The sequence below is a fragment of the Felis catus genome, chromosome B3 (assembly GCF_018350175.1).
Source record: "Felis catus isolate Fca126 chromosome B3, F.catus_Fca126_mat1.0, whole genome shotgun sequence".
Classification (NCBI taxonomy): Eukaryota; Metazoa; Chordata; class Mammalia; order Carnivora; family Felidae; genus Felis; species Felis catus.
In genome coordinates, this window is record NC_058373.1 from 29,126,746 (window position 1) to 29,154,243 (window position 27,498).

Here is a 27,498-nt window from a genome sequence, read left to right on the forward strand (position 1 = left end):
AAACAATTGTGGCAAAGTATACATAACATAAAATTTACCATTTTAATCACTGCTAAGCATAGTTCTGTGGCATTAAGTATACTTGCCTTGTCATGCAAACCATCACTGCTATCTCCAGAACTACCATCTATCTCCAGAACCACAAAACTTTAAAAAACCAAAAATACCAAAGTTCAAAGAGGATGGGAGAAGGTAAGTTTTATAAACTGCTGGTAAGTGTAAACAGCCACTTTGGTGAACACTTCATTTCGGTAATCGAGCAGTTTCACTCTCAGGCACACTTCTCTGGGGAAACATTAACATACAAGGAGCCAGAAGAATCTTCAAGGAACAGTATTTATAACAGCAGAAATTATAGACTACCTAAATAAGCATCCATTAGTAGGAAAATGGGTGAAGTGTGATATATTTATATAACAGAATACCATACATCAATGAAACACAAATGAAAAACCTTCACCTGAATTAAAATGGAAGAATCTCAAACATGAGACTTAAAAACATAAAGAACACATACAGTATGCTGTTGATATAATGTTTTCAAAATGTATACAAAACAATATTACCTATCAGTGTTTCTCAACTTTTTTACAACATGGCACACAGAAAATGGTACCATTTGTATGATGCACTGGGCTACAAAACCGGCTAGTCATAATGTCTCCTGTTCCAAAGGCTGAGAGGATCAACATCTCGTCACACTTGTAAATCATTCATAGTACTCAAGTTGAAAAGTTCAGCTACAGACTGTTTAGGGAACTGTAGATACACAGTAAAAGTGAGATGTATGAAATCACCATCACCAAATTTAGGGTAATGGTTACTTTTTGAGAGAAGGGAAGCATATATATTAAAGAAAGAGTACACAGGGGTTTCAACTGTATTATAATATTTTTTAATTTAGTAGTAAAAACAAAGGTGTTTACTATATTATTTTTATATATGCATATTTTAAAAATGAATAGAAAAGAATGGGAAGCAAAGTGGATTAAGCTACTTTTTTAAGCTTAGCCTGACAAGAGAGATGAAATGGGTGATAGCTTAGTGGGGAAAAGAGGCTGTTGGGAAGACAAAGGATTTTTTTTTGTTTTAACTTTTTAAAAAAATTTTTGAGAGACAGAGAGAGACAGAGCGTGAGCAGGGGAGGGGCAGACAGAGAGGGAGACACAGAATACAAAGCAGGCTCCAGGCTCTGAGCTGTAAGCACAGAACCCAATGCAGGGCTCAAACTCACGAATGTAAGATCATGAGCTGAACCAAAGTCTGATGGTCAGCCGACTGCACCACCCAGGAGCCCTGAATTTTATTTTTTAAGATTATAAAAAGGAGGGGCGCCTGGGTGGCTCAGTCTATTAAGCATCCAACTCATGATTTCAGCTCGTCATGATCTCACATTCTGTGGGTTCGAGCACCACATGGGGCTCTGAGCTGACAGGCAGAGACTGTTTGGGATTCTCTTTCTTGCTCTCTCTGCCCCTTCTGACCCCCTCTCTCAAAAATGAATAAAAATTAAAAAAAAAAAAAGATTATGAAAATGAGCCAGTAGAGACAGAGAGGTTCTGAATCCAGACCATGGGAGTAAATAATGGACTATCCTGAAGGAGGTAGGAATTTATGGAATCCAAGGACAGGTTAGAGAGATTAGCATTAAATTAGAAAGGGCTCACCTCTTTCTTTGATGTATAAAGGTAAGTTGTATTGTTTTGCTTTTATAGGGAGAACAAGTTGACTTCTGAAGTAGAAGGAGAAAGATCAGTGCCTGAGAATAGGGGAAATAATACTAAATAAAGAGCTTGAAAAATTGGTACAACGTAATATTGACATACGCTAACAGAGGGCAAAATCAAAATTCATTTCAGGTAGATCTATTTGTGGAAAACTATATGAGGCTATGCAATCCAGTTTTTCATGGACAAGTGATTTTTTAAAATGTGCTCAGGGCTTTAGTTATTCTGCAGAGGGGCCATAGAGACCTTTTCAGGAAAAAGGAAAGGGCTATGTTAGCAGCCCTCTTGGTTATACCACCCCACTTCATTTCCACTTTCCCTGCTACTCATGGGGCTTCCTGAGAAGATTTCATCTGAAGAAGAGTTCTACAACTAAATCACTACTCTGAAATTTTATGCTGGGAAAACCACACCAGCAAGCCCCAAACCAAATAATTCTGGCTCCTTACAGAACTGTACCTAAAATATTAGGCAACTGGCTGACACTGAGGGACATTATTAAAAAAACACCCTATGAAACCACTGTCCTATTTATAGTAAAAGTATTGTTGAGGATGTTAATCAATAGTGTCCTCTTTATGAGGGCTCAAGGGATAAATATCTCTCTCTGATCTTGATAACAGGCCAAATTACGCTTCCCATGTGCAATTAGTTTATTTTTACCTTAGGGACACTGTAAATCAGGACACTGATCTTGTTTCCCAATATGAACCGGCTCCTAAAAAGCCTAGTGCCAAACTTACAGACTAGCTCTAGCAAATGGACAGAATAAAATTTATTTTCTTACGTATCTCCAAACTCTATCTTCCACCTAAGTTATCTCAAGACCAAAATGCCACCCAGTACCTCCCTGCAAGAGACAAAAGGCAGAGTTTGGCTACATGTAGAGGGGTGGGGAACAGGAGTAAGAAAGCCCCAGCCCTGAGGTCTGGGTACAGAGGGCCTGCCTAAGACTGAGGCTAAATAAGAAGTGAGAGTTATTCCTTACTACAACCATGAGACTAAAGGCTAAAGAGCTATAGCAACTAAATGCAATACTTGACTCTAAACTGGATTCCATATGGAGATGGGACAGTAGTATAATGAAGGTTACTAAGCTAAATGATAAAGTTGGAATATCCCATTATAATATAGAAACTTGGAATTAGAATTTAAGCTGACAAAATCCAAATATACTTTATACTTTGGTTATATAAAAAAATATTTCTTTCTTAGGAAATACACACTGAAATATTTAGGGGTCATGATGTTACTGTCGCATGTTCAGGGAAAATTTGTGTATATATGTGTATATACATATGTACTGTACTATTCTTTTTATTTTTTTAATGTTTATTCATTTTTGAGAGACAGAGCATGAGTGGGAGAGGAGCAGAGAGAAGAGAGAGAGACACAGAATCCGAAGCAGGCTCCAGGCTCTGAGCTGTCAACACAGAGCCCGATGCAGGGCTCAAACCCACCAACTGTGAGATCACGACCTGAGCCAAAGTCGGACGCTTAACCAACTGAACCACCCAGGCACCCCTATACTGTACTATTTTTAATTTTCAACTTTTTCTAAGTTTGAAATTACTTCCAAATATAAAGTTAATTAAAAAATAAAGAGGAATATGGAAGTCTTTGTTGCAACAGTAAGCTGAACCAGTGGTTCCCTATCCCTCGGTCTAAATTCTTAATTCTTGCAGGAAGCATGAATCCATAAACATGCGACACACACACACACACACACTCAATAATCTTCCATATCTATATGGTATAAACTGCTGTGAATGATAAAATAAAAATGTATTTAATAGTATAACTAAATTCATGGCATTTTCTGGGCATTTTACATTTTCTCAAATAATCAAAAACAAAAGTAAAAGTGTTTTGTGAGGATAACAAAATTTGCCTTTGTGTCCCCTTACCTGAATAGGGAACTTCTTACTATTTTCATCAGAGAAAACTGTGGTGATGCTTTCCATAGCTATACAAAATAGCAACAAAATAGAACACAGGATCTTCAAAGAATATAAAGTTGACCGGAATGTGAATAGAAAAAAACAAGCTTTAAAAGATTCAAGAGGCTTCGGGGCGCCTGGGTGGCTCAGTTGGTTAAGTGTCCAACTTTAGCTCAGGTCATGATCTCATGGTTTGTGGGTTCCAGCCCTGTGTCAGGCTCTGTGCTGACAGCTGGGAGCCTGGAGCCTGCTTCAGATTCTGTGTCTCCCTCTCTTTCTGTCCGTCCCCCGCTCAGGCTCTGTTGTGTGTGTGTGTGTCTCTCTCTCAAAAATAAGAAACAGTAAAAAAAAAAAAGAATTAAAAAAAAAGATTCAAGAGGTTTCCAATGGTTGAGAACAAAAACCCAAATTTAATAAAGTAACAGTTCAGCTTTAAACACAAAGGAATACTTTATTATTATTAGATAAGGGAGACATGGTTGGCAATAAAATACGGGCGAAGGAGAAGACTAAGATTTTGGATGTCCACAAGTGTAATACATGCCAACAGTGGGATATGGCTGCCAAAAACCTAATGTAATATTAAGTAGCATTAATTAAAATATTATTCAGGAAGATAATAATCCAACTCTGTACTCATCAGAGCACATGTGAAATAATGCATTCAATTCTGGGCCTTAGAACTCCTGCTTATGGCCCTGAGGGAATGAATAGCTTGTATCAGACTAATCCTCCTGCAGAGAAAAACTCTAAAACCTCCTGAAAATACAGACAGCAACTGTTTAAGTGCACTGGAGACAAGACAGGCAGCACTGGAGAAGGCAGAATTCTGTAGGGGAGGGAGGCATAATAAGATGGGCTTACCTTATACATCTATTTTCTCCCTTGGGGCATTTCCAGATTTCCCACAGGGGATAAAAGCTAGTCAGAAAGTAGTCACTTTGGATGGAAACCTGCAGTCTTACCAGTTAAGGAAACACAGAAACAGAATTTGTGGCTGCCACATTAGCTGAGAAGGAAGGAAAAAAATCCAGAGAATCACAGACTGCATATATACCATGCTCAAAACTCTGGTGATGCCTGCATTCGACATGTGTGAGATGGCTTTTAAGTAACCTGGCTGGTAACTAAAAGAGAAGACAGAGTTTGGAGTTTGAGTTTTGTGTTTAGTTCTGTTTGTCCAGAATCAATAACAACTAATCATCAAAGAATTCCTTTATGTGAATGGTTGGCAACAAAAATGGTGCTAAATTAAATAACCAGTGTTAAATAACTTTTTTGAATCTCATTATTTATCCTGGAAAAACTGTATTGACTTTTGTACTGATGATGCAAAAAACAATAGTGGGTCAAAATGCTGCTGCCTTAGCATTAATCAAGATAGCTGCACCAAACTGAACTAGTTGTCACTGCATTCTTCATGGCCACATACTCAGTTTAAAAAACTTTAAAAATAAAAAAGCTGGTTTCACTTAAGATTGTTCATGATGAAGCAAATTATTAGTTTTTTAAATCGTGGCCTTTGAGTACACATCTTTTTAGTATTCTGTGTGATAAACATTCATCGATTAAATTCACTGCCTTATATGGGTGAGGTGATGGTACCCCAAAACAATTACAATAATAACATCAAAGATCTCTGATCACAGATTGGCATAACAAATACAAAAATAATGAAAAACTTGGAAATATCACAAGAATAATCAAAATGTGACACAGAGACACAAAGTGAGCAAATGTTGTTGAAAAAATAGTGTTCATAGACTTCCTCAATGCAAGGTTGCCAAAAACCATTAATTTATTTAAAAAAAAAAACATAATATATGTGAAGCACAATAAAGCAAAACACAATAAAACAAGATATGCCTGTATTTTCTAAATGAACCATGCATGATGTTACAAGATGGTAAAACATCTATTCAAAGCGCAATACAGACCAATGGATTTTAATATAAAAATATGAAAAGTTCATCAAATGGTTTTGTATTCCACATTGCAAATAACCTTTAAGAAATTACTACTTGTCAAATTTTGGTGTAGTATAAAAGAAGAATATCCACAATTTTCTGAAAAGGCTATTAAAATATTCCCTTCTTTTCCAACTTTATATATCTGTGTGATGGTGGATTTTCTTCATATACTTCAATCAGACTAATATAAAAAAAACATACTGGAAGCAGAAATGAGATTCTAGTAATTTTCTATTAAACCAAATATGAAGCCAAAAATGTAAAGCAATGCAACTATTCCCATTAAATTTATTTTTGTTTTGGAAGATTTGGTTTTTTTAACCCAAATGTTATTTATATTATGAAAAATGATTTTATTATTTTCCAACAAATTTTTAAAAATTTTCTGTTTGAATTTCTAATACCATAAGTATCAACAGGTATGACCCAAATAAACAAAAGCTCTGAGAGCTCTCAATTTTTAAAAGGAATCCTAAGACAAAAATTTTGAGAACCATTGTACCACACAAATAATGAAACAGGAAAATGCGAAAATACAATCAAAGGGCAACCTTGAAATAACCTAAATTTTAGAACTAGCACACAAAGATTTTAAAGCAGCTATTTTAAGTATGATCAAGGATGTAAAGGAAAAGATATCTGCAATGATTACACAGATAAGAAATCTCAGCTGAGAAATTAAAATTATAGAAAGAGCCAAATGTAAATCTAGAACTGAAACATATAAAATCAAAAATAAGAAATTCTCTAGATGGTTTTAACAGCAAATTAAAAATTATAGAGGAGTCAGTGACCTGATGGTAGACCAACAGAAATTACCCAATCTGAAGAACAGAGGGAAAATGATGAAAAAGAATGAACAGAACTTCCATAACCTGTGGAAGAATATAAAGATATTTAAAATATGTGTAACTGGAGTCCCAGCATAAAAGTACTGAAAGATATGTGGCTCACTGTTCTGTAAATGTTGAACATGTGGACTGCTGTCTGTTTCCATACATAAAGTTTTACTGAAATACAGCCACATTCATTCATTTACTGATCTGTCTATGGCTAAGTTTGCTATACAACAGTAGAGTTAAATAGTTACAAGAGACATTCTATGACCCATAAAACAAAAAGTATTTGCTTTATTAAACTCTTTACAGATAAAGTATGCTGACCCCTGGCCTAAATACTCTTCATGCCCTTACTGAATTTCTTGGTCTAGTTATTCTATCAATTACTAGGATTGCCATAGATGAGGTCTTGCTTTTTATACATTCTGACAGTCTCTGCTCTTTGATTAGAGCATTTAAATCACATTTGTCTCTTTACTGCTTTTAAGAACTTTTTTATCAATCTTTAATCGATTTGATTATGATGTGCCTTGCAGTTTCTGTCATGTTTACTGTTCTTGGGGTTTGCTGAGCTTCTGAGATCTGTGGGTTTACAGACTTCATCAAATTTAAAACTTTTATGGTCATTATTTCCTCAAAGAGTTTTGCTGTTCCAATCATACATATAGCAGGCCTGTTAAAGTTGTCCCACAGCTCAACAATGCTCTATTTTTTTTTTTCCTGTATGTGTATGTGTGTTTTTCTCTCTGTCATTTCAGATAGTTTTGCTATCATATCCTCAAAGTTCACTAACATTTATTCCTGCAGTGTCTAATGGCAAAATATACACTCTTTTCAAGTGCATATGTTCACCAAGATAGGGCATTTGTTAGGCCATTAAAATAAATCTCAATAAAGTTTAAGACTGAAATATTAAGAAGATATTCTCCAAAATTAAATTAGAAATCAATAATTGAAAGCTTTCTAGGGAAAAAACCCCACAAATATTTAGAAATTAAATATTTCTAATTTTATAAATTAGAAAATATTTTTTACATAAAAAGATAAAAATATATCAAAATTTGTGGGATGCAGCTTAAGTAGTGCTTAAGAGGGAAATTTATATATTTAATATTTATATTTAAAAATAAACAATACATGGGGTGCCTGGGTGGCTCAGTCAGTTAAGCATCTGACTTCAGATGCTTCAGATGCTCAGGCCATGATCTCACAGTTCATGGGTTCGAGCCCCACATCGGGCTCTGTGCTGACAGCTCAGAGCCTGCAGCCTATTTCGGATTCTGTGTCTCCCTCTTTCTCTGCACTTCCCCCACTCATGCTCTGCCTCTCTCTCCTTCAAAAATAAATAAACATCAAATTTAAAAAAATTTAAAAATAAACAGTAGAGGGGCACTTGACTGACCTAGTCAAAAAAGCATGTAAGCCCTACGCTGGGTATAGAGATTACATACATACATACGTACGTAAGTAAGTAAACAAACTTTTTACAAAATTTTAAAAATAAACAATACAAAATTGATGAAGTAAAGTTCTACTTTAGGAACAAGGTAAACCCAAAGTAATCACAAGGGAGAAAATTAAGAGAGAAAAAAATCGATTAAAAATTAAAAAAAAAGAAAATGAAAACAATTAACAAAGCCAAAAATTGGTTCATAAAAATTAGTATAGCTGCTATGGAAAACAATTTGGCAGATCCTCCAAAGGTTAAACATAGAGTTACCATATGATCCAGCAATTCCAGCCCTAGATACACATTCAAAAAAAATTAAAATACAGGTCCACACAAAAACTTATACATGAATGTTCATATCTGCACTATTCATAATAGTCAAAATGTAAAAAAAACCCAAATGTCCATCAAATTATGAATGGATAAATAAAAGGTGGCATATCCACATAATGGAATACTATTAACAATAAAAAGTAATACTATGACATAGATAAACCTTAAAAACATTATGCTAAATGAAAATAAAAAACATAAAAGACCACATATTATATAATTCTATTAACATGAAATATCCAGAATAGGCAAATAAATCTACATAGACAGAAAGTAGAATGTTAGTTGCCTTGGCCTGGGGGAGTTGGAGAAAAAAACAAAAACAAAAACAAAACACCTATGCAGTTTCTTTTGGGGGCGATGAAAATGTTCCAAAACTAACTGAGGTAATGGTCGTATAACTGTGACTGTACTAAAAGCCACTGAATTAAACATTTAATCAAATGAATTGTATGGTATATGAATTATACCTCAATAAAGCTGTTATTCTAAAATAGTTGGATCAATGAGATTTAAAAAAACATTTTTTTTAATGTTTATTTATTTATTTTGAGAGGGAGAGCATGTTCATGGGTTAGCAGGGGAGGGGCAGAGAGAAAGGGAGAGAAACAATCCTAAGCAGGCTCCACACGGTCAGCAGAGAGCACTACGTGGAGCTTGATCTCACAAACTGAGAGATCATGACCTGAGCTGAAATTAAGGGTTGGATACTTAACCAACTGAGTCACCTACACAACCCTTAAAAATTTTTTAGAAACTTTTCACTAGACTGATGAAGAGAAGGTGAACAAAAAAGAGAAGACACAAATTACAACTGCAGAAATTAAAGAGGACCTATCACTCCAGAAGATCTTATAGACAATAAAAAGCAATTAGAGCAGTATCATAAACACCTTTATCTAATACATTTGACCACTTAGAAGAATAGGGCCAATTCCTTGAAACATATCACTTAGTCAAACAGACTCAAAATAAAATCGAAAATCTCAATAGCCCTAAAACCATTAAAGAAATTGAGTCAACTCTCAAATACTCCACCAAAGAAAACTCCGGGCCAAAATGACATCACTACTGAATTCTATCACATTTAAGACAAAACAAAGTAAATACAATCTTACACAAACTCATTCAGAAAATAGAGCAGGAGGGAACATCTTTCAACTCATTTTATGAAGCCAGCATCACGATGATACCAAAATTAGACAAGTATTTTCATTTTTTTTAGACAAGTATTTTTAAAAAAGAAAGTTGCAGATTATTTTGATCAAGACAGACCCCAAAATCCTCAACAAAATACTGGTCAATCAAAACTAGCAATATATTAAAAAGATAACCTATCACAGGGCACCTGGGTGGCTCAGTCAGTTGAGCGTCTGACTTCAGCTCAGGTCATGATCTCACTGTTTGCGGGTTCGAGACCCGCATAGGGCTCTGTGCTGACAGCTCGGAGCCTGGAGCCTGCTTTGGATTCTGTGTCTCCCTCTCTCTCTGCCCCTCCCCGGCTCCCGCACATGCTCGCTCGCTCTCTCTCTCTCTCTCTCTCTCTCTCATAAAATAAACATTAAAAAAAATTTTTTTAAAAAGACAACCTATCATGATCAAATAGGGTTTATCACTATAATTCAAAGTGATTTAACTTTCAGATTTAACTTTCAAAAATCAAAAATGTAACTCATCATATTAACAAAATAAAGTAGGAAAAAACATGATCATTTCAGTAAGCATAGAAAAACGTTTGACAAAATTCAACCACCATTCATGGTAACAACTCTCAACAAATTGGGAATAGTAGGGAAGTTCCTCAACTTGAGACCATTAAGAAAATAAACAGGCAAGCCACACTTTGGGAGAAAATATTTGCAAAATATATCTGACAAGAAGGTTATACAATTACATAATATAACTATATATATAAATATATATAATATCAACATCTCAGTAACAAAAGACAAGCAATTCAATAAAAAAGGGCCAAAGAGTTAAATGGACAATTCTTAAGGAAGACATGTGAATCCCCAAAATACAACAATGTTCATCATGATTAGATATCAGGCAAATGCAAATTAAAACCACAATAAGGTACCACTGCACATGCACTTGAACAGCTAAAACACCAAATGTTGGTAGGTAAAAATGAAGAGCAACTGGAACCCAAATACATTGTTGGTAGGAATGTAAAACTGGACTTTGGGAAGAAATGATCCAGAAAGGGGTGTCAGAGTCCATGCAAAGTGGGAAGAGTATCTATATAGAAGGACTGTTCAGTGCAGAGTGTCAGAGCCTGAGCAGGGCAAGGAGGGCATCTGTGCAGGGTAGGATATTGGGAGGGTCCAGGTTTTTTACAGTGGGGTAAGGGCATTACAAAAGATAAAGGGAGAGAACTGGAATTGACTCTGTGGTATTAGACTGGAATTGGCAGTATCAAAGTGAACTACAGTTTTCTTTTTTTTAATTCATTTTGAGAGAGACAGAGCTCCCAAGTGAGCAGGGGAGGGGCAGAGAGAGAGGGAGAGAGAGAATCGCAAGCAGCCTCCACACTGTCAGCACACAGCCCAATGTGGGGCTTGAACTCACAAACCATGAGATCATGACCTGAGCCAAAATCAAGAGTCAAAATCAATGCTTAACTGACTGAGCCACTCAGTTGCCCTTACACTTTTCAATATATAGAGACTGATTCAGAAATACAGATGTAAATGTGTACTGTATGTAATTATGAATGTGTGTTTGCCTACACATACACAAAGTTATATACATTCCCTAGATTTTTTCACTGAGAGGTCTTGGGAATAACAACATCCCAATAGCAATGAATGCAACTAGCATCCAGATGTTGCCTACAAAATACTATTCTTCGCTAAAGGGCACCAAGACTCTTTGGAGAAAAGACGAATTCCAGGCTGGGATAGGAAAAGTACAAAATGAGCCTGGAACATATTGTTCTGTTAGAAAGTAAGAAAGGGCTCAAAGAATGATGGGAACAGGTCAAAAAAGACACAGGAGCCACCATCTCAAAGAGGCTCTCACTGGCCAAATGTGGGTCAATGTATACAATAATGACAGAGGTGGGGCTCGAACTCACAAACCATGAGATCATGACCTAAGGTGAAACCAAGAGTTGGACACTTAACTGACTGAGCTACTCAGGTACCCCATGAAAGACACTGGAATTTGAATAAAAACTTAAGAAAATATCTGAAAGACAATGCTGGATTTAAGAACTGCAAAGCACATTACTGAGACCAAGAAATCCACAGACCTTGTGAGGAGGACACGTTCACCATGGTAATGGCTAACTGCCTAGATACACTGAATAGAACATAAATCACTGACATAGTTATTCAGTAAATTATACATATATATAAAGTGGACAAATATAAACACATACACATACACACACTTTTTATCTCCATAGAATTTTGGATGGCATATTTTATTGCAATACTTACTGGTGCTACTATTTTTCCCGTCTGTCCAACTTGCATATCATTGGGAACAAAGCCAGCATCAACAGCAGCACGAGAAGCACCAACTAAATGGGGAAAAACATATTTGTCATTTTTTTAAGCTCTTATTCCACTGGTTGGGATATTCACTAATAAGTGTATTAGAAAGACACTGACAAGTACAATCAGAATTTTATTTTATAAAGGCCTTGTTTAAAAAAAAATCCTCCTGTCACTGGTCAAAAATTCTAAAATGAAGTGCTAGTGCATTTTACACACAAAACTTCAAGAAATGCCTTCTACTTATACCCAAGGATTTAAGATTTTAAATTTGGCTGAAGTCCTCTGATTGCTTTATCAAAAAGACATTCAGGCATTCATAAAACATACATTATAATCTGTTTAGCATGCCATTATATAATGGTCCTTTATGCAGTAAGTTCACATTTTTTTTAAAGATTTTTAAAGTTTATTTATTTATTTTTTGAGAGAGAGTGAGCATGTGCACACACGAGTTGGGGAGGGGAGGAGGGAGAATCCCAAGCAGGCTCCGTGCTGTCAGACACATAACCAACTGAGCCACCCAAATGCCTCAATAACTTCACAACTTTTCCTTTTCTTTAAATTTTTTTTTTAATGTTTATCCATTTTCGAGAGAGAGACAGAGACAGAGCATGAGCGGGAGAGGGGCAGAGAGAGAGGGAGAGGCACAGAATCCGAAGCAGGCTCCAGGCTCTGAGCTGTCAGCACAGAGCCCAACGCGGTGCTCGAACTCGTGAACCGCAAGATCTTGACCTGAGCCGAAGTCTGACGCCCAACCTACCGAGCCACCCAGGCACCCTGACAACTTCACAACTTTTGAAGAAAGGTACTATATCATTATTTCCTATGATCAGAAAAAGACAAGTTACGTATAACACAAGATAAGTTTTAACCAATATCTGCTATCTAAAAAAAAAATGAGAAGTTAACTAGCCTTCTATCCTCCTTCATCTGGAGTCAATAAGGAGCCCTGTACTTGGGAATAAGGTCACCCCTCTCACAGTAGGGGTTGAATGACCCTCCAATCCTCTTCATCTTCATCTACAGAGGACAAGAGGAAGTCACAAATAGTACTCTTCACTACCTCCTAATGCTCAGTCTCAACACTACCTAGACCAGTGATGACTGATCACATCCTGCCCTTTACTTGCATCGGTCACTACAACAAGCCCCAGACTCAAAGGTTATCCTTCATAATCCACACACTAGTCTCCATAATGCCCTAAATACGTCCTAATCTTCACCCATCTTCCTATTTGTCTAGATGCTCCCTGAGGACAATGATTCCCCTGCAATCCTCTCCAGCAGAGTTATCTGCCACCAACTTCATACCACTGGGCCTATAGGCGGGCACCTCATTGACACCCTCAGAAAGTTTTCCCTCCTTCCTCCTTAAAAGCCTTCAGCTTTGAATCTCATGTCATCATAATCACCCACGTATTGCTGTGTTATCTATCAACCACTAGGTCAATCTCCTTCATTTCTCAATGATTTTTAGCTTCTGGGTCATTGTCACTTTCTCCAATACTAGTCTTAATTCTCGAAGATTTTAATACCTGGCTTCTTGGTTCCTTAAACAACTCTCCTGCAGTCATCTCTGTCCTCAGCCACACCCATGGTCATATCCCCCAAACTTTCAATTACCAATCCCCTGACAATTTCCAATGTCTCTCTGTGACCTACTCTTTCCAGCTGACTCACTTCATACCCAACTCCAACAATCCTCTGACCTCACTGGGATCTACATTTCTATTCACTGTCCCTCTCTCCCACTGTGTTTGCTCTTCTTTACCCTAGCTTAAATTCTATCATCAATGACTCTAATCACTTAGTTGCATACACCTGCAATTTCCTTGCCTTCCTCTTTTTTTTTTTTTTTTTTTTTATTTTTAAAATTTTTTTTTTTTCAATGTTTATTTATTTTTGGGACAGAGAGAGACAGAGCATGAACGGGGGAGGGGCAGAGAGAGAGGGAGACACAGAATCGGAAACAGGCTCCAGGCTCCGAGCCATCAGCCCAGAGCCCGATGCGGGGCTCGAACTCACGGACCGCGAGATCGTGACCTGGCTGAAGTCGGACGCTTAACCGACTGCGCCACCCAGGCGCCCCTCCTTGCCTTCCTCTTAAATCATCACACCCAACTGGGAAAAGCTCCATCTCTGGTTAATTGATTAAATAACCTCCCTTACCTTTTCCATACCTGTCCCCCTGTAGTTCAGCATAACTGGAGAAAAACACCAACACCAAGCTGTGCTAACTGGCTTTTACTTTAAATAAATAGGCCTTAATTCTCTCACTCTTTCCTAAACTATAATTTCATAGTTTTCCTTCTCTCATTAAACTTCCAATACTCTTTAACATCATCACTCTCAGCTGATGAGCTTGCTTCTTATTTCACTGAAAAAACTGAAATAATCACAAGCAAACTTTCACATGCTCCAACTAACATACACCTATAAACTTGAAGCTGTGACCAATATTTTTTGTGGCCTACTTAAGGACATCACTGCAGCAACTCTCCCCTCCCTCTGCTATATGATTAATTTTTCCCTCTCAACTGGAGCATTCCCATCAGCACAGAAGCATGCTATTATTTGTCCCCTCTTTATAACACCCTTGTTGGCCCCATCCCCCCCCCCCCCCCGCAAATAATGTTCATTTTGCTGTTCTCCTATACAGCAAAATTTCTCTAAAGAGCTGTCTGTACTCAGGGCTCCTGGGTGGCATAGTTGATTGGACATCTGACTTTAGCTGAGGTCATGATCTCACAGTTTGTGAGTTCAAGCCCTGCATCAGGCTCTGTGCTGACAGCTCGGAACCTGGAGCCTGCTTCAGATTCTGTGTCTCCGTCTCTCTCTGTCCCTCCCCCACTCTTACTTTGTCTCACTGTCTCTCAAAAATAAATAAATGTAAACAAAAAATTTAAAAAAAAAACTCTCTCTCATATATCCAATCTGTCAGGAAATCCCAGTGGTTCTTTACCTTCAACTATATATCCCAAAACTATTTCTCCCCACATCCATTGCTACTAACCTTATCCAAACCACACATGTCTCTCACCTGATTGAAACAGCCTAATTGATCTCCCTGTTAATGCATTTATTTCCCTATACTCTGTGCTCAAAACTGTAGCTAGATGTGACTCAAAACAAATCATGTGACTCTTCTCAAATCTTTCAATGGTTTCCCATTTCATCCAGAGAAAAACAATCTCTTTACAAAGGCATGGTCTGGTCTATTACCCCCAATCTTGTCTCTTAACTACTCTTCCTTTTTGCACTTCCCATTCCAGCCACACTGGCCTCCCTACTATTCATCACACAGACCAGACATGCTTCTGCCTTAGTCAGGCCCTTTATTACTTTACTGGTTCCTCTACCTGAAACACTCTCTCTTTCAGATCTCATGGCTTGCTTCCTCACATCCATCAAACCTTTGTTCAGATGTCTCCTTCTTAAGGCTTCCTCTGACCACCTTATTTAAAACTGAAACCCTCCCTCTCCAAACTCCTCCTCTTCATCCTTTTCATAGCGTTTACTACCCTTAATTTAATATATTATTTACTAATTTATTTTGTTTAGTGTCTGTGGTAGGCAGAAAAACAGCCCCTCCAAAGATATATTCACTTTCTAATCCCCAGAATCTGTGAGTATTAACAAACATGGCAGCAGATATGATATTAAGTTAAGGATCTTAGGAGAGGGTGCCTACCCTGAATTATCTAGGTGGTCTCTAAATGTCTTCACACGTATCCCTCATTAGAGAGATACAGAAGGAGATGTGGGACAGATACACAGAGGAGAAGGTGATATAAAGACTGAGGCAGAGATTGGAGTGATGCAGCCACATGCCTAGAAATGTCAGGGAAACCTCTAGACACAGAAATGAACAGATTGCTCCCAGAGTGTGGTCCTGCCAACACCATGATTTCAACACACTTCACACTTCTGGCCTCTAGAACTGTGAGAGCACAATTTTCTGTTGTTTTAAGCCACCAAGTTTACAGCAATTTGTTACAGCAGCCACAGGAACCTAATACAAAGTCCAGTCTCACCCAATACAAACATAACTTTGCTTATTTTACTCACTGTTATTTCCCTAGCTCCTAAAATCATGCCTGACATATGGCAGACACTCAATAAATATTTCTTCAATTAAAGAATAAGTGAATGAAACACCCTCAAATAACACCATCTGATCATAAAGAGTCAATATCATGCCTTTATTCAGACAAAGCCATTACGGTTTCTGTGAGTACATATATAAATATATACTCATATAAAAGCATAGGGAAAACCTAGAAAGTTATACACAAAACCCTTAAATAAGGAAAGACAGAATGGAGACTTTTTATAAAAAAGAATATATTCATGTAATAGTTCTATAATTAAAAACTAAAATATTGTCAATTTTCTGACTTTTCAAAAGACATTCCACTCTGATCAGCACATTTTTAATACGTACTAGCTTTTCTATAAATGGTTAACTACAATTCTTTTTTAGATGTTTATTTTTGAGAAAGAGAGAGAAACAGAGTGAGAGCAGGGGAGGGATAGAGAGAGGGGAAACACAGAATCTGAAGCAGGCTCCAGGCTCCATGCTGTTAGCACAGAGCCTGATGTGGCACCCAAACCCACAAACTGCGAGATCATGACCTGAGCCAAATTCGGACTCTCAACCGACTGAGCCACCCAGGCGCCCCTGATTAACTACAATTTTTAGATAATGTTAACTTCTATTTTTAGGAGAGGTTTATATTAGACTACCAATAAAGAGAAAAACAAGGACATTCCTGAATCAGAAGTAGACACTAAAGCTGACATTAAAAAAAAAATTTTTTTTTAATAGAAAAAAATACAAAGATTTGGCAAATATAAGAGTGTGACATAAATAATTAAAAAGCATAAGGATACCGTCTCCACAATGAATGCTACTTGGAGACTAAGAAAAACCATTTCAGAGAGAAAAGTCAAAACCAGAGAAAGCAAAATAATTTGCAGCCTTGAATGACCTCTGTATAAATGAAATAATAAGGAAAAAATATATCCAACAAAAAAAGAATATTTTTCTACCAAAGAAAATAACCTTACCTGCAGCATGTAGTTGATCTGCCAAATCATACAACAACTTAAAGTTCTCTCCATTCTTCAAACCCCGGCCTTGTTGAAAACAGATGGGGGAAAAACAATTTAACTAAACCTAAACTCCATTCCATAAAGAATACACAAGCTCCATTCTATACAGCTACAGAGATGACTTGTGCCATGCTCCCCCTGGTGCCAGAGATACAGATGTGCAATAAAGAGCCCAAAGTGGGTTATCAAGCTCATGATTTCATTTTAATTGCTAAAATGGGAATAATACTTGCAACTTACCAACTTGTTACATTTGGAAAAAAAAAAACAAACCCTATGCTCCTCTAAAATGAATACTAATAAAATCAAAGTATTTTAAAATCAAAGTATCTTTTAAAATTAATAAATTATAATAATCTACTTACCACCAGATATCACTACTCTGGCCCCAGTTAGCTCTGGTCGATCACTTTTTGTTAATTTCTGGTCAAGCCATTCTGATATCCCTACTGGGGAAGTACTTGATGCTGTATATATTGATACAGATAACAAAACAATGACCACGAGTTAAAGTTCAATAATAGTAATTTTTAAGATAAACAAAGAATTAATTCCATGAAATTGAAGTTTGTTAGTTACTGTGAATTTTTTGTGTTCATTTCATTCTCTGGGATTTTTGGAAAGAATTAAAGGGACTGGGTTCTAGCTTTTACCTTATCAGCTACACGACTTTTGAAAAGTCATTTACTTCGCTGAGTCTACTACAGAACTGGAATGACCCTCTCTTTATGGGGTTCAAATAAGATACTGTATACAATAAAGAGTAACACCCTCTAAACATTTACTTTTTTTTAATTTTTTTTTAATGTTTATTTATTTTTGAGGCAGAGACACAGAGTGTACAGGGGAGGAGCATAGAGAGAGGGAGACAGAGAATCTGAAACAGGCTCCAGCCTCTGAGCTGTCAGCACAAAGCCCAACACGGGGCTCGAACCCATGAACCGTGAGATCATGACCTGAGCTGAAGTCGGAAGCCTAACTGACTGAGCCACCCAAGCGCCCCTAAACATTTACTTTTAATTACATCCTTCCATTACACTGAACCTCTCAAGTACTATAATAGGAAATGGAGAGAAAAGTAAAAAATCCTAACATCAACATAACAGATTAATCTTAATGGACCTTTTCTCTCACCCCTCTGATCTACAAAAACAACTATACTAGTACCAAAAATGATATGAAAAAGGCACGTTACTTTTGTATAAGCTTGGGAATATTACTTAGACTGAGCTCTCAGACACTGTGTATTAGAAATCTAACCAGAGGCCATCTCTTACTCTAAAATAATCCATGAACTAAAAGAAAAACAAGAAACAAAACAAACACAAACTTCAAATGAACACTCACCCTTTTCTGAACTGGCACTACCTCCACTTGTTGCTGCAGCTTCAAAAGATGTTCCTCGGACAGAAAACACCTTCACTTTTTCATCACACTTCACTGTACATAAAGCATTTCCTGAAATACACAATTTATTTTTAAAAAAACACTCATGAAAGACATGTATTCCTTAGAGGTTAAGAATTTACTTCATGAAAACAGGGAAGAAATAACTGTGGACCAATTGTTTTCTACCTTTACTAAGTGCAGGGAAAAGGATCATAACACTGAAAAAACTGATCAGTGGATATTTGTATAACCTTGGATGTTTTTAAAAGAAGGACAAGTTCTGACCTGCCTGGAAGTAAGGAACTGGAATAGACTAGGCAGCCACCCTAATAAGGCATGGTCTTCCTAAAAGAAATATAAACAAAAGCTTCCTTCTCCAAAAACAATCCATAACTCAACAACATTAGCTGCAACAACTTAAGACTGAAGCCACTATGCATGCTAAGAGAGGAAAACAAATGAAAATATGATAGGGTATTAAAGAACAAGAGGTGTGATATGCCAGGATTTTAAAAGAATTTAAGACATTTCTTATGGATTAGCAATCACGTAAGAGTGACCTAAACTTGACCAATATTTCCCCTCAAACTACTAAAGACGAAAGATCTAATTTGAGAACTGACCATTAAATTGAAACACAGAACTTCAATCAGAAAGAACAAAGAGTTCATTGCTTTCTCTAGCCCCACTAGAGACCAGAGTGCTTAGAAGATCAATCAACGAAAGAGACACTGAAATGAATTTCTTAATGCAGATGGAAATGGAATAGAAGCAGCAAAGATTAAGAATACTATTTTTTTTTAAATGGAAAAGTTTTGCTTCTCCAGGTGCCACTTACAAAATGTACTGAACAGTGAATCTAATCTTTATTGATGATTGGAAAAATCTCGTCACTCTGTAAACTGAATAACCAGGCAGGAAAGAAAAGTGCTCTGGATCTATCAAACAGAATGAAATGTCATGGTCTAGTATCAATTCTAAGATTAAGGTTTTTCTCAGAAACCTTTAAGATGGTCCATTTAAAGCAAAGGTATGGCTTGTTTTAAATCCTATCTTCATGCTGGAGAGGATGTGGAGAAACAGGAACCCTCTTGCACTCTTGGTGGGAATGCAAACTGGTGCAACCATTCTGGAAAACAGTGTGGAAGTTCCTTAAAAAATTAAAAATAGAACTACCCTATGACCCAGCAATAACACTGCTGGGAATTTACCCAAGGGATACAAGAGTGCTGATGCATAGGGGCACATGTACCCCAATGTTTATAGCAGCACTTTCAACAATAGCCAAAGTATGGTAAGAACCTAAATGTCCATCAACTGATGAATGGATAAAGAAGACGTGGTTTATATATACAATGGACTACTACCTGACAATGAGAAAGAATGAAATATGGCCATTTGCAGCAACATGGATGGAACTGGAGGGTATTATGCTAAGTGAAGTAAGTCAGAGAAAGACAGATACCATACGTTTTCACTCATATGCGGATCTTGAGAAACTTAACAGAAGACCATGGGGGAGGGGAAGGGGGAAAAAGTTACAAACAGAGAGGGAGGGAAGCAAACCATAAAAGACTCTTAAATACAGATAACAAACTGAGGGTTGATGGGGGGTAGGGGAGGGGGCAAGTGGGTGATGGGCACTGACAAGGGCACTTGTTGGGATGAGCACTGGGTGTTGTATGGAAACCAATTGAACAATAAATTATATTTTAAAAAAATCAAATAAATAAATAAATAAATAAAATCCTATCTTCAAATTAATTTCTGCTTTTAAAATTCACCAAAAGTTATTATGTTGATTAATTATTTTCCTTGGGTACTCACCTGCATAAATAGTTCTCACAAATGTGTCAGGTGATTTGATTGCAATGATATCAGAAATTGGAGCAACATCAAGTTTGGCTGCTATTCTGGGCAAAAGGTTCTAAAAGCAAAATAAGCAGTGAATTACACACATACATACTTATGGATGGCTATCAACTATCAACAATAACATTCTCTAAATGCATATTCTGTAGAAGTTTTAATTCAAGTATTTTATATTTCATATGTATCTTTAGACATACTACAACTTCAAGTACAACTTTTTGGATAGTCTTTATGATTAAGTAAGAGTCTTCCTCAAAAAATTAAAAATAGATCTACCCTGTGACCCAGGAATAGCACTGCTAGGAATTTATCCAAGGGATACAGGAGTGCTGATGCATAGGGGCACTTGTGCCCCAATGTTTACAGCAGCACTTTCAACAATAGCCAAATTATGGAAAGAGCCTAAATGTCCATCAACTGATGAATGGATAAAGAAATTGTAGTTTATATACACAATGGAATACTACTTGGCAATGAGAAAGAGTGAAATATGGCCTTTTGTAGCAATGTGGATGGAACTGGAGAGTGTGATGCTAAGTGAAATAAGTCATACAGAGAAAGACAGATACCATATGTTTTCACTCTTATGTGGATCCTGAGAAATTTAACAGAAGACCATGGGGAAGGGGAAGAGAAAAAAAAAGTTAGAGAGGGAGGGAGCCAAACCATAAGAGACTTAAAAACTGAGAATAAACTCAGGGTTGATGGAGGGGTGGGAGGGAGGGGCAGTGGGTGATGGGCATTGAGGAGGGCACCTGTTGGGATGAGCACTGGGTGTTGTATGGAAACCAATTTGACAATAAATTTCATATTAAAAAAAAGATTAAGTAAGAGTCTACCATTACTCTAACTACATTAAGAGTTTTATGAGTTTTACAGTAATAAACCACCTTAACTCAGTAAGTTGAATTGTAAGATATGATATTCACTTTAATGAATATTACTCACAAAGTGTGACCCTTGTGGATTACTTAATTTAGATAAGATAGAAAAATATTTAGAGGAGTAATAAAATTCTCAAATACTGAAAAAGATTAGACATGTATATATTTAATGTATATGAAAGAAAAAGTATCAAAGCAGACATTTTCACCTTTTTAAAAATCAATATTGCAATAAAAAAGATCAAAACTCACCTAAATACCCATCAACAAGGGATAGGTTTATAAATTATAGCTCATCCGTATAATGGAATCCTATGTAACCATATGAGAAAGGTGAAGCACAGCTGTATAATATGTACAGAAGCAACAAAAGTAATGTATATTCTTTTCCTTGTATATGCACAGAACATCTCTGGAATAGATATGTGTGATAACTTTGCCCTCACTAGCAGGGATCACTGGGAAAGCCACGATTTCCCCAAAGTCTCAGTTACGTCACCTCACAAATAACAGGAAGGTAATTCCTAGCTTCTAGTCTAAAATTCTATGACTCTAGGGCTCTAAAACAGAGTTAGTTAGTGAAGACTGAATGTCCATACTTTCTAGACTCAAAGGTTTTCTTAGATGATAACATCATCTAAGTGTAATGAAAAAAGTGAAGTGCTGCTTTTATCACACAAATAGAAAGCTGAATTCTACACTGCTTTCTACACAGAGCTTATTCCAGGGCATCTCCTGAACTTGGTACATGAAACCATCTCCAGGAGGCAAACTCTCACTCTAACAGTATTCAACTTTCTCTCAATTCCATCCCCAAACCGTCTTTGTTCTCTAAGAATTCTCCTGGGATTACCCACTTGCATGTAAAATTACACTACTTAATTGGCACTAACATGTGGTTAGTTTTAAAATAATTTTAATATACATACTATAATGATTCACGACTAAACTCAGAGGCACCCCCAGGGTAGAGGTTTTGTGTCTTCTATTCCTCTTGGGTCCCTACCCTACATCTGATAAGCAAGCAGTTCTATATATATTGATGCTAACAAGGGTTGACAGCCTGAGTCAATTTTCCTCCTGTCATATCTCCCAACAGGAAAGACTTTCTAACTTTCAGTTTATTTTTACCTTCATTACATAGCAGTTCTCCTTCAACCATGACAGAAGAGCCACTGAAAAGTACCACAGTTTATAAAACCACAATTAGAAAAATTAAGATCTCTTAGAAAATGAAGCATTTGGGAAAACAATTAAAATGCCATTAAAGGGGCGCCTGGGTGGCGCAGTCGGTTAGGCGTCCGACTTCAGCCAGGTCACGATCTCGCGGTCCGGGAGTTCGAGCCCCGCGTCAGGCTCTGGGCTGATGGCTCAGAGCCTGGAGCCTGTTTCCGATTCTGTGTCTCCCTCTCTCTCTGACCCTCCCCCGTTCATGCTCTGTCTCTCTCTGTCCCAAAAATAAATAAACGTTGGAAAAAAAATTTTTTTTAAATGCCATTAAATATACTTCTAACTTGGTAAATAAGTTTAGAAGATGCCTACTTTTTTTTTTTTTTAATTTTTTTTTTTTCAACGTTTATTTATTTTTTTGGGACAGAGAGAGACAGAGCATGAACGGGGGAGGGGCAGAGAGAGAGGGAGACAAAGAATCGGAAACAGGCTCCAGGCTCCGAGCCATCAGCCCAGAGCCCGACGCGGGGCTCGAACTCCCGGACCGCGAGATCGTGACCTGGCTGAAGTCGGACGCTTAACCGACTGCGTCACCCAGGCGCCCCAGAAGATGCCTACTTTTAAAAGAAATCAAGTTTGACAATATTTAAAGCCTGCTTCAGTAAGTAACTCTTCTTGAAATCACCTTCTTGGGGCACCTGGGTGGCTCAGTCGGTTAAGCGGCAGACTTCGGCTCAGGTCATGATCTCATGGTTCGTGAGTTCAAGCCCCGCGTCAGGCTCTGTGCTGACAACTCGGAGCCTGGAGCCTGCTTTGGATTCTGTGTCTCCCTCTCTCTCTGCCCCTCCCCTGCTCACGCTCTGTCTCTGTCTCAAAAATAAATTTAAAAAAAATTAAAAAAAAAAAAAAGAAATCACCTTCTTTAACTGTTCAGGAAATACTATTGGAATACTGTTATCTGGTCGAGCAAATTCTATTACAAATGTTAGGCTGTGCAGACTGTATCTCTTTTTACAGTTTTAAACTTTCTAAATTGCTTGCATTTTAATACCTTTTGTACCTTCTTATCCCTGTTTTATTTAGCACATCTTGAAAAAAAATTTATCATGGTGCTTAAAGGCTTTATGTTTCTCCAGATCTGATCTTTCATTTAAATGTCCTGACAGGGTAGATGTAAACAGATCTATCTCTACACTGTCCAAACAGGCTTGACCACATGATTTCAGGGAAAGAGATGAAACAACTGTCAGTGTTTTTTCATGTACAAAAGGATGACAGATTTTTAAATTCTAGCATACCAGTATGAAGTATGCAATCTCAAACCACAGTTGGTAAAGGACTATTACAGAGCAGACTGCTCAGCTTCATCTAATGGACTCTTTTTCATTCCAAACCCATTCAGAGGCTATACAGCACAAGCTACTATTATGTGACCCTTGTTCTCAAAACTCTCATATGTTGCAACACCACAATTAAGCTCAGACTATTAAAATCTAGCTAATTAGATGCAATGAATGCCCTTTTTTTGGTTTAACAATATTTTAGATGAACCGTCAACACAGAAACTCAAGACTCATGAAATCTGTTTAAATCATCTAGTACCAAATCAAAATCCTCAGATAGAATGGTCCACAAAGATCTTTTACTTCAATGCTCATCTATAACAGTGGTGAGATGTCAATCCTGACTTAATCTTTTCCAGAGAAAGGGCAACCTACCACAGAGGAAACCCATTCTTTTTTTTTTTTAACATCTCTACTTGATAGATCTTAGACATCACTTGATCAAACTACACCATTTTACGTACAAGAAAAACAGACGTCAGGAAGGTAAAATGACTAGCCCAAGGTCATATATGTCTGTGGACTCATCTTACCTATCAATCACTAAACTCTATAAAAAAAAACCCTGAAAAATGTATGATAGTCTGCAATGTGATAACCTAATAAAAGAATAATTGTTTGTTAAACTTGTGTTTACATTGTAGGTGGAACATTGTTACTGCCTAGAAATTCTGTTAACCTTAAAAGAAAAAAATTAGTGAGTTCAAATTGATAATTCTAGAGGTTAAAAACAAACTACACCAATTTACATGAGTTATTCTGCAAGTTCTCTACATGGTTTGCAGTGATTCATGCCTAGAAGCAATACTATACCACAGATTAATATTCACAAACACTATTCATTTCACAAGAAACAAGATCAGTATGTTGGGAGCTCACTGTTAATCACTCAACATGGTTATTTGATATAAGAGATTATATCTTATTCCTCAAACTAATATTTTAAAATCAATTACAACAGGGGCGCCTGGGTGGCTCAGGCAGTTAAGCGTCCAACTCTTGATTTCGGCTCAGGTCATGATCTCACGGTTCATGGGTTCGAGCCCCATGTTGGGCTCTGCTCTGGTGGTGTGGAGCCTGCTTGGAATTCTCTCTCTCTCTGCCCCTCCTGTGCTTTCTCTTTCTCTCTCTCAAAATAAATAAACTTTAAAATCAATTACACCAAAATTATGATAGTAAAAGAAAAAAAAGTCAAATCAAGACAGTTCAAAAAAGGAAATAAAAACAACCAATAACTATATGAAAAGATGTTTGATCTTACTATCAGAGAAATGCAAAAGTTACAAAATATAATTTTTCACCCATAAGATTGGGGGAAAATGTTAAAATGTATAATACCAAGTGCTGGCAAGACATCCTCTTAAGACAGCAATTTAGCAATATATGTCAAAATTTTAAAAGCAGTCTTTGACCCAGCTATTTCACTTCTAAGCTCTATTCTAAATAAATAGCAGCACATGTATACAAAGATGTATGTACAGGGACATTTATTTACAGTAAGGCTTATAAATGCAAAAAATTAGAAGCAACCTAACTGTCCATCCTTAGCTAAATATTGAATATTATGCAGCCACAAAAAAATGAGACAGACATGAGCAAATATTTTCAGGACACATTCTTAAGTAAAAACCACCAGTCTCAAAATAATTCATGTTATATTATCTTAGGAGTAAAAGAAAAAAATTTGTACAGGTATTACAATTTCAAAATCCATAGCAGCAGGACTAAAAGAACGTACAATTGTTCACACCTGTACCTCTGAAGTGGGAAGAGGGAGTTGGGAAGAAAGGGAGACTTTGATACCTTGCTCTGCTCTGCATACTGCTCAGTACTACATGCACCCTCTATAATAAAAATGTATTTGTGTACAACTAATTTATAATCTTTAAAAGTAAAACAAAAACTAAAAACAGCAGCTTATTAAGAATGGGATAAAAGGGAGCTAGAATACCCATGGCCACAGAGAGAGCAAGAACAACCCACTGACAAATTCTCTTGGGCTCCCACTTAGTTTCCCCCTTTTTTAAAACTTCATGCAGATAACTAACTGCCCGACAGCACATTCTTTCTTCAGACATATCACAATGCACATGATCAGATTATAGCTTTCTTTACCCTAAGGATGTTTTCAACTACCACACAGCCATTACCAAATCCCCCAAGTAGACAGAATTTGGCCTTTGTAAATATCTATCAGCCACCCAAATAAACCATTGCTTAAGATCGGTTACGACAACAATGACATTCACACACACACAGAGACAGTTCAACATTGTTTTTAAAGAAAAATAATTTTAAAAAATATCCTAGAGTTTTGTCCATGACAAAATTTGAAACTCTGGAAGAGGCATTCTAATAAATTATGACAAAATCTTGAAAGCACAGAGTTGTCTCTATGACAAAATTTGAAAAGGTGGAGGTGGCATTTTTACAGAAATTGTAACAAAGTCTTAAAAGAATACATTTTAGCAAAACTATTACCATATTAATTCAGAAAGCCAGGATTAGCTACCTAAACACAGTCTGTTGTACATTTCAAGCACAATGAAATCTAATAACCCTTCCAAATAATGACATCAGATTCCACATTCTCAATCTTCTCACCTTTCCAAAGGCAGATGCTCCAGCACAGATGTGTGTGTAATTGAACTGCTTCTGAGTTGCCAAAATTAACGGTGTCAGTTCCTCTAAGAATTAAACACATTTGATAAATACACTTCATAATGTTTTCATATTCTTATATTCAAGTATAATTTAGACGTTGCACTTTTTCCAATGGAAAAATCTCACCTGGAAGGAGGCCTTTGTATGCATCATGCTGAGCAATCAGAACTTTTGCTACACCTGCTACTTTGCAGAGATCCTGTGCCACCTATAATTAAAAGAGTTTTTAATTATCCATCTAACAGAAAGATACAAATAGAGCCACCACTACAAATACCAACAGAGCATAAAATCTTAAGGGTCAACTATAGAAATTGTTCTTATTAGAAAAAGGGCGACTAGGGGCATCTGGGTGGCTCAGTCGGTTAAGCATCCGACCTCGGCTCAGGTCATGATCTCGCAGTCTATGAATTCAAGCCCTGCGTCAGGCTCTATGCTGACAGCTCAGAGCCTGGAGCCTGTTTTGGATTCTGTGTCTCCCTCACTCTCTACCTCTCCCCTGCACTCACTTGCTCTCTCTCTCTCAAAAATAAACAGTAAAAAAAAAATTTTTTTTTTTAATAGAGAAAGGGAAACTTAGGGGGAAAAAAGAAAACCCTTTAACAAAAAACAAAAACAAAAACAAAACTTAGGCCAACTGATCTTACTACCAACTGACCTTAAATAAAAATTCTTACTTTGAATAAGTATTATCTGGTAAGCCAAAATCAGCACAGCTCTCTATTCAAATTTAATTGTAGATTGTGCCCTTTACCTTTCACTCAATGTAAGTGTAAATTCATCATTTTAGAAATGGTGAAAATGAGGCAGTGCTTAGGTTCTCGGTCTGACACATACAGTAATAACACAGCCAATATATTTCAGACTCAGGGTTTCCTAGAGGTAAAGAACAGGACCTAACCACATTTGTTTACAGGACACTGTACTTTATTTGATAATAATAATTTCTGCTGTTAAAATTAGTGAATCTAGGCAATAGAAGAAGTCTTATATAATAGTCCATTGTCAACTACTGAGCTCCTGCCCACCTACATCTATTTATCTATGATGAAGCTAAATAATTTTTATTTTTATTTCCTCATTTTTCCTGTGTGGAATCATAATTAAATTCTGGGAAAGCATAAAATTTTAACCACTCAGATTTCTTATATATAGAAGATAATTAGAATTCCCCCTTTTAATTATCTAATTACAGCCAAGACTGATTTCTGCTTTAGCAGAGACATAACAATCATATTATGGTCTTGTCTTCTTGTTTACTGATTCACTGATGAGTAGGCATAAAGAGCTATT

At 36.8% G+C, this 27,498-nt stretch overlaps 1 protein-coding gene across 4 annotated transcripts in view; it reads right to left on the reverse strand.

The window, feature by feature from the left end:
• The window catches only part of ETFA (electron transfer flavoprotein subunit alpha), a 76,925-nt gene that overhangs the window by 31,539 nt on the left and 17,888 nt on the right, over window positions 1-27,498 (reverse strand). For all 4 annotated transcript variants that reach the window (XM_006932341.5, XM_006932340.5, NM_001287554.1 and 1 more), the window contains exons 3-9: window positions 26,332-26,413; window positions 26,146-26,228; window positions 20,100-20,199; window positions 18,231-18,341; window positions 17,249-17,350; window positions 16,839-16,907; window positions 11,709-11,791 (exon numbers count right to left, since the gene is read on the reverse strand). In XM_006932341.5, the coding sequence (XP_006932403.1) occupies window positions 11,709-11,791; window positions 16,839-16,907; window positions 17,249-17,350; window positions 18,231-18,341; window positions 20,100-20,199; window positions 26,146-26,228; window positions 26,332-26,413 (630 nt within the window). The remainder of the gene's footprint in view (window positions 1-11,708; window positions 11,792-16,838; window positions 16,908-17,248; window positions 17,351-18,230; window positions 18,342-20,099; window positions 20,200-26,145; window positions 26,229-26,331; window positions 26,414-27,498) is intronic.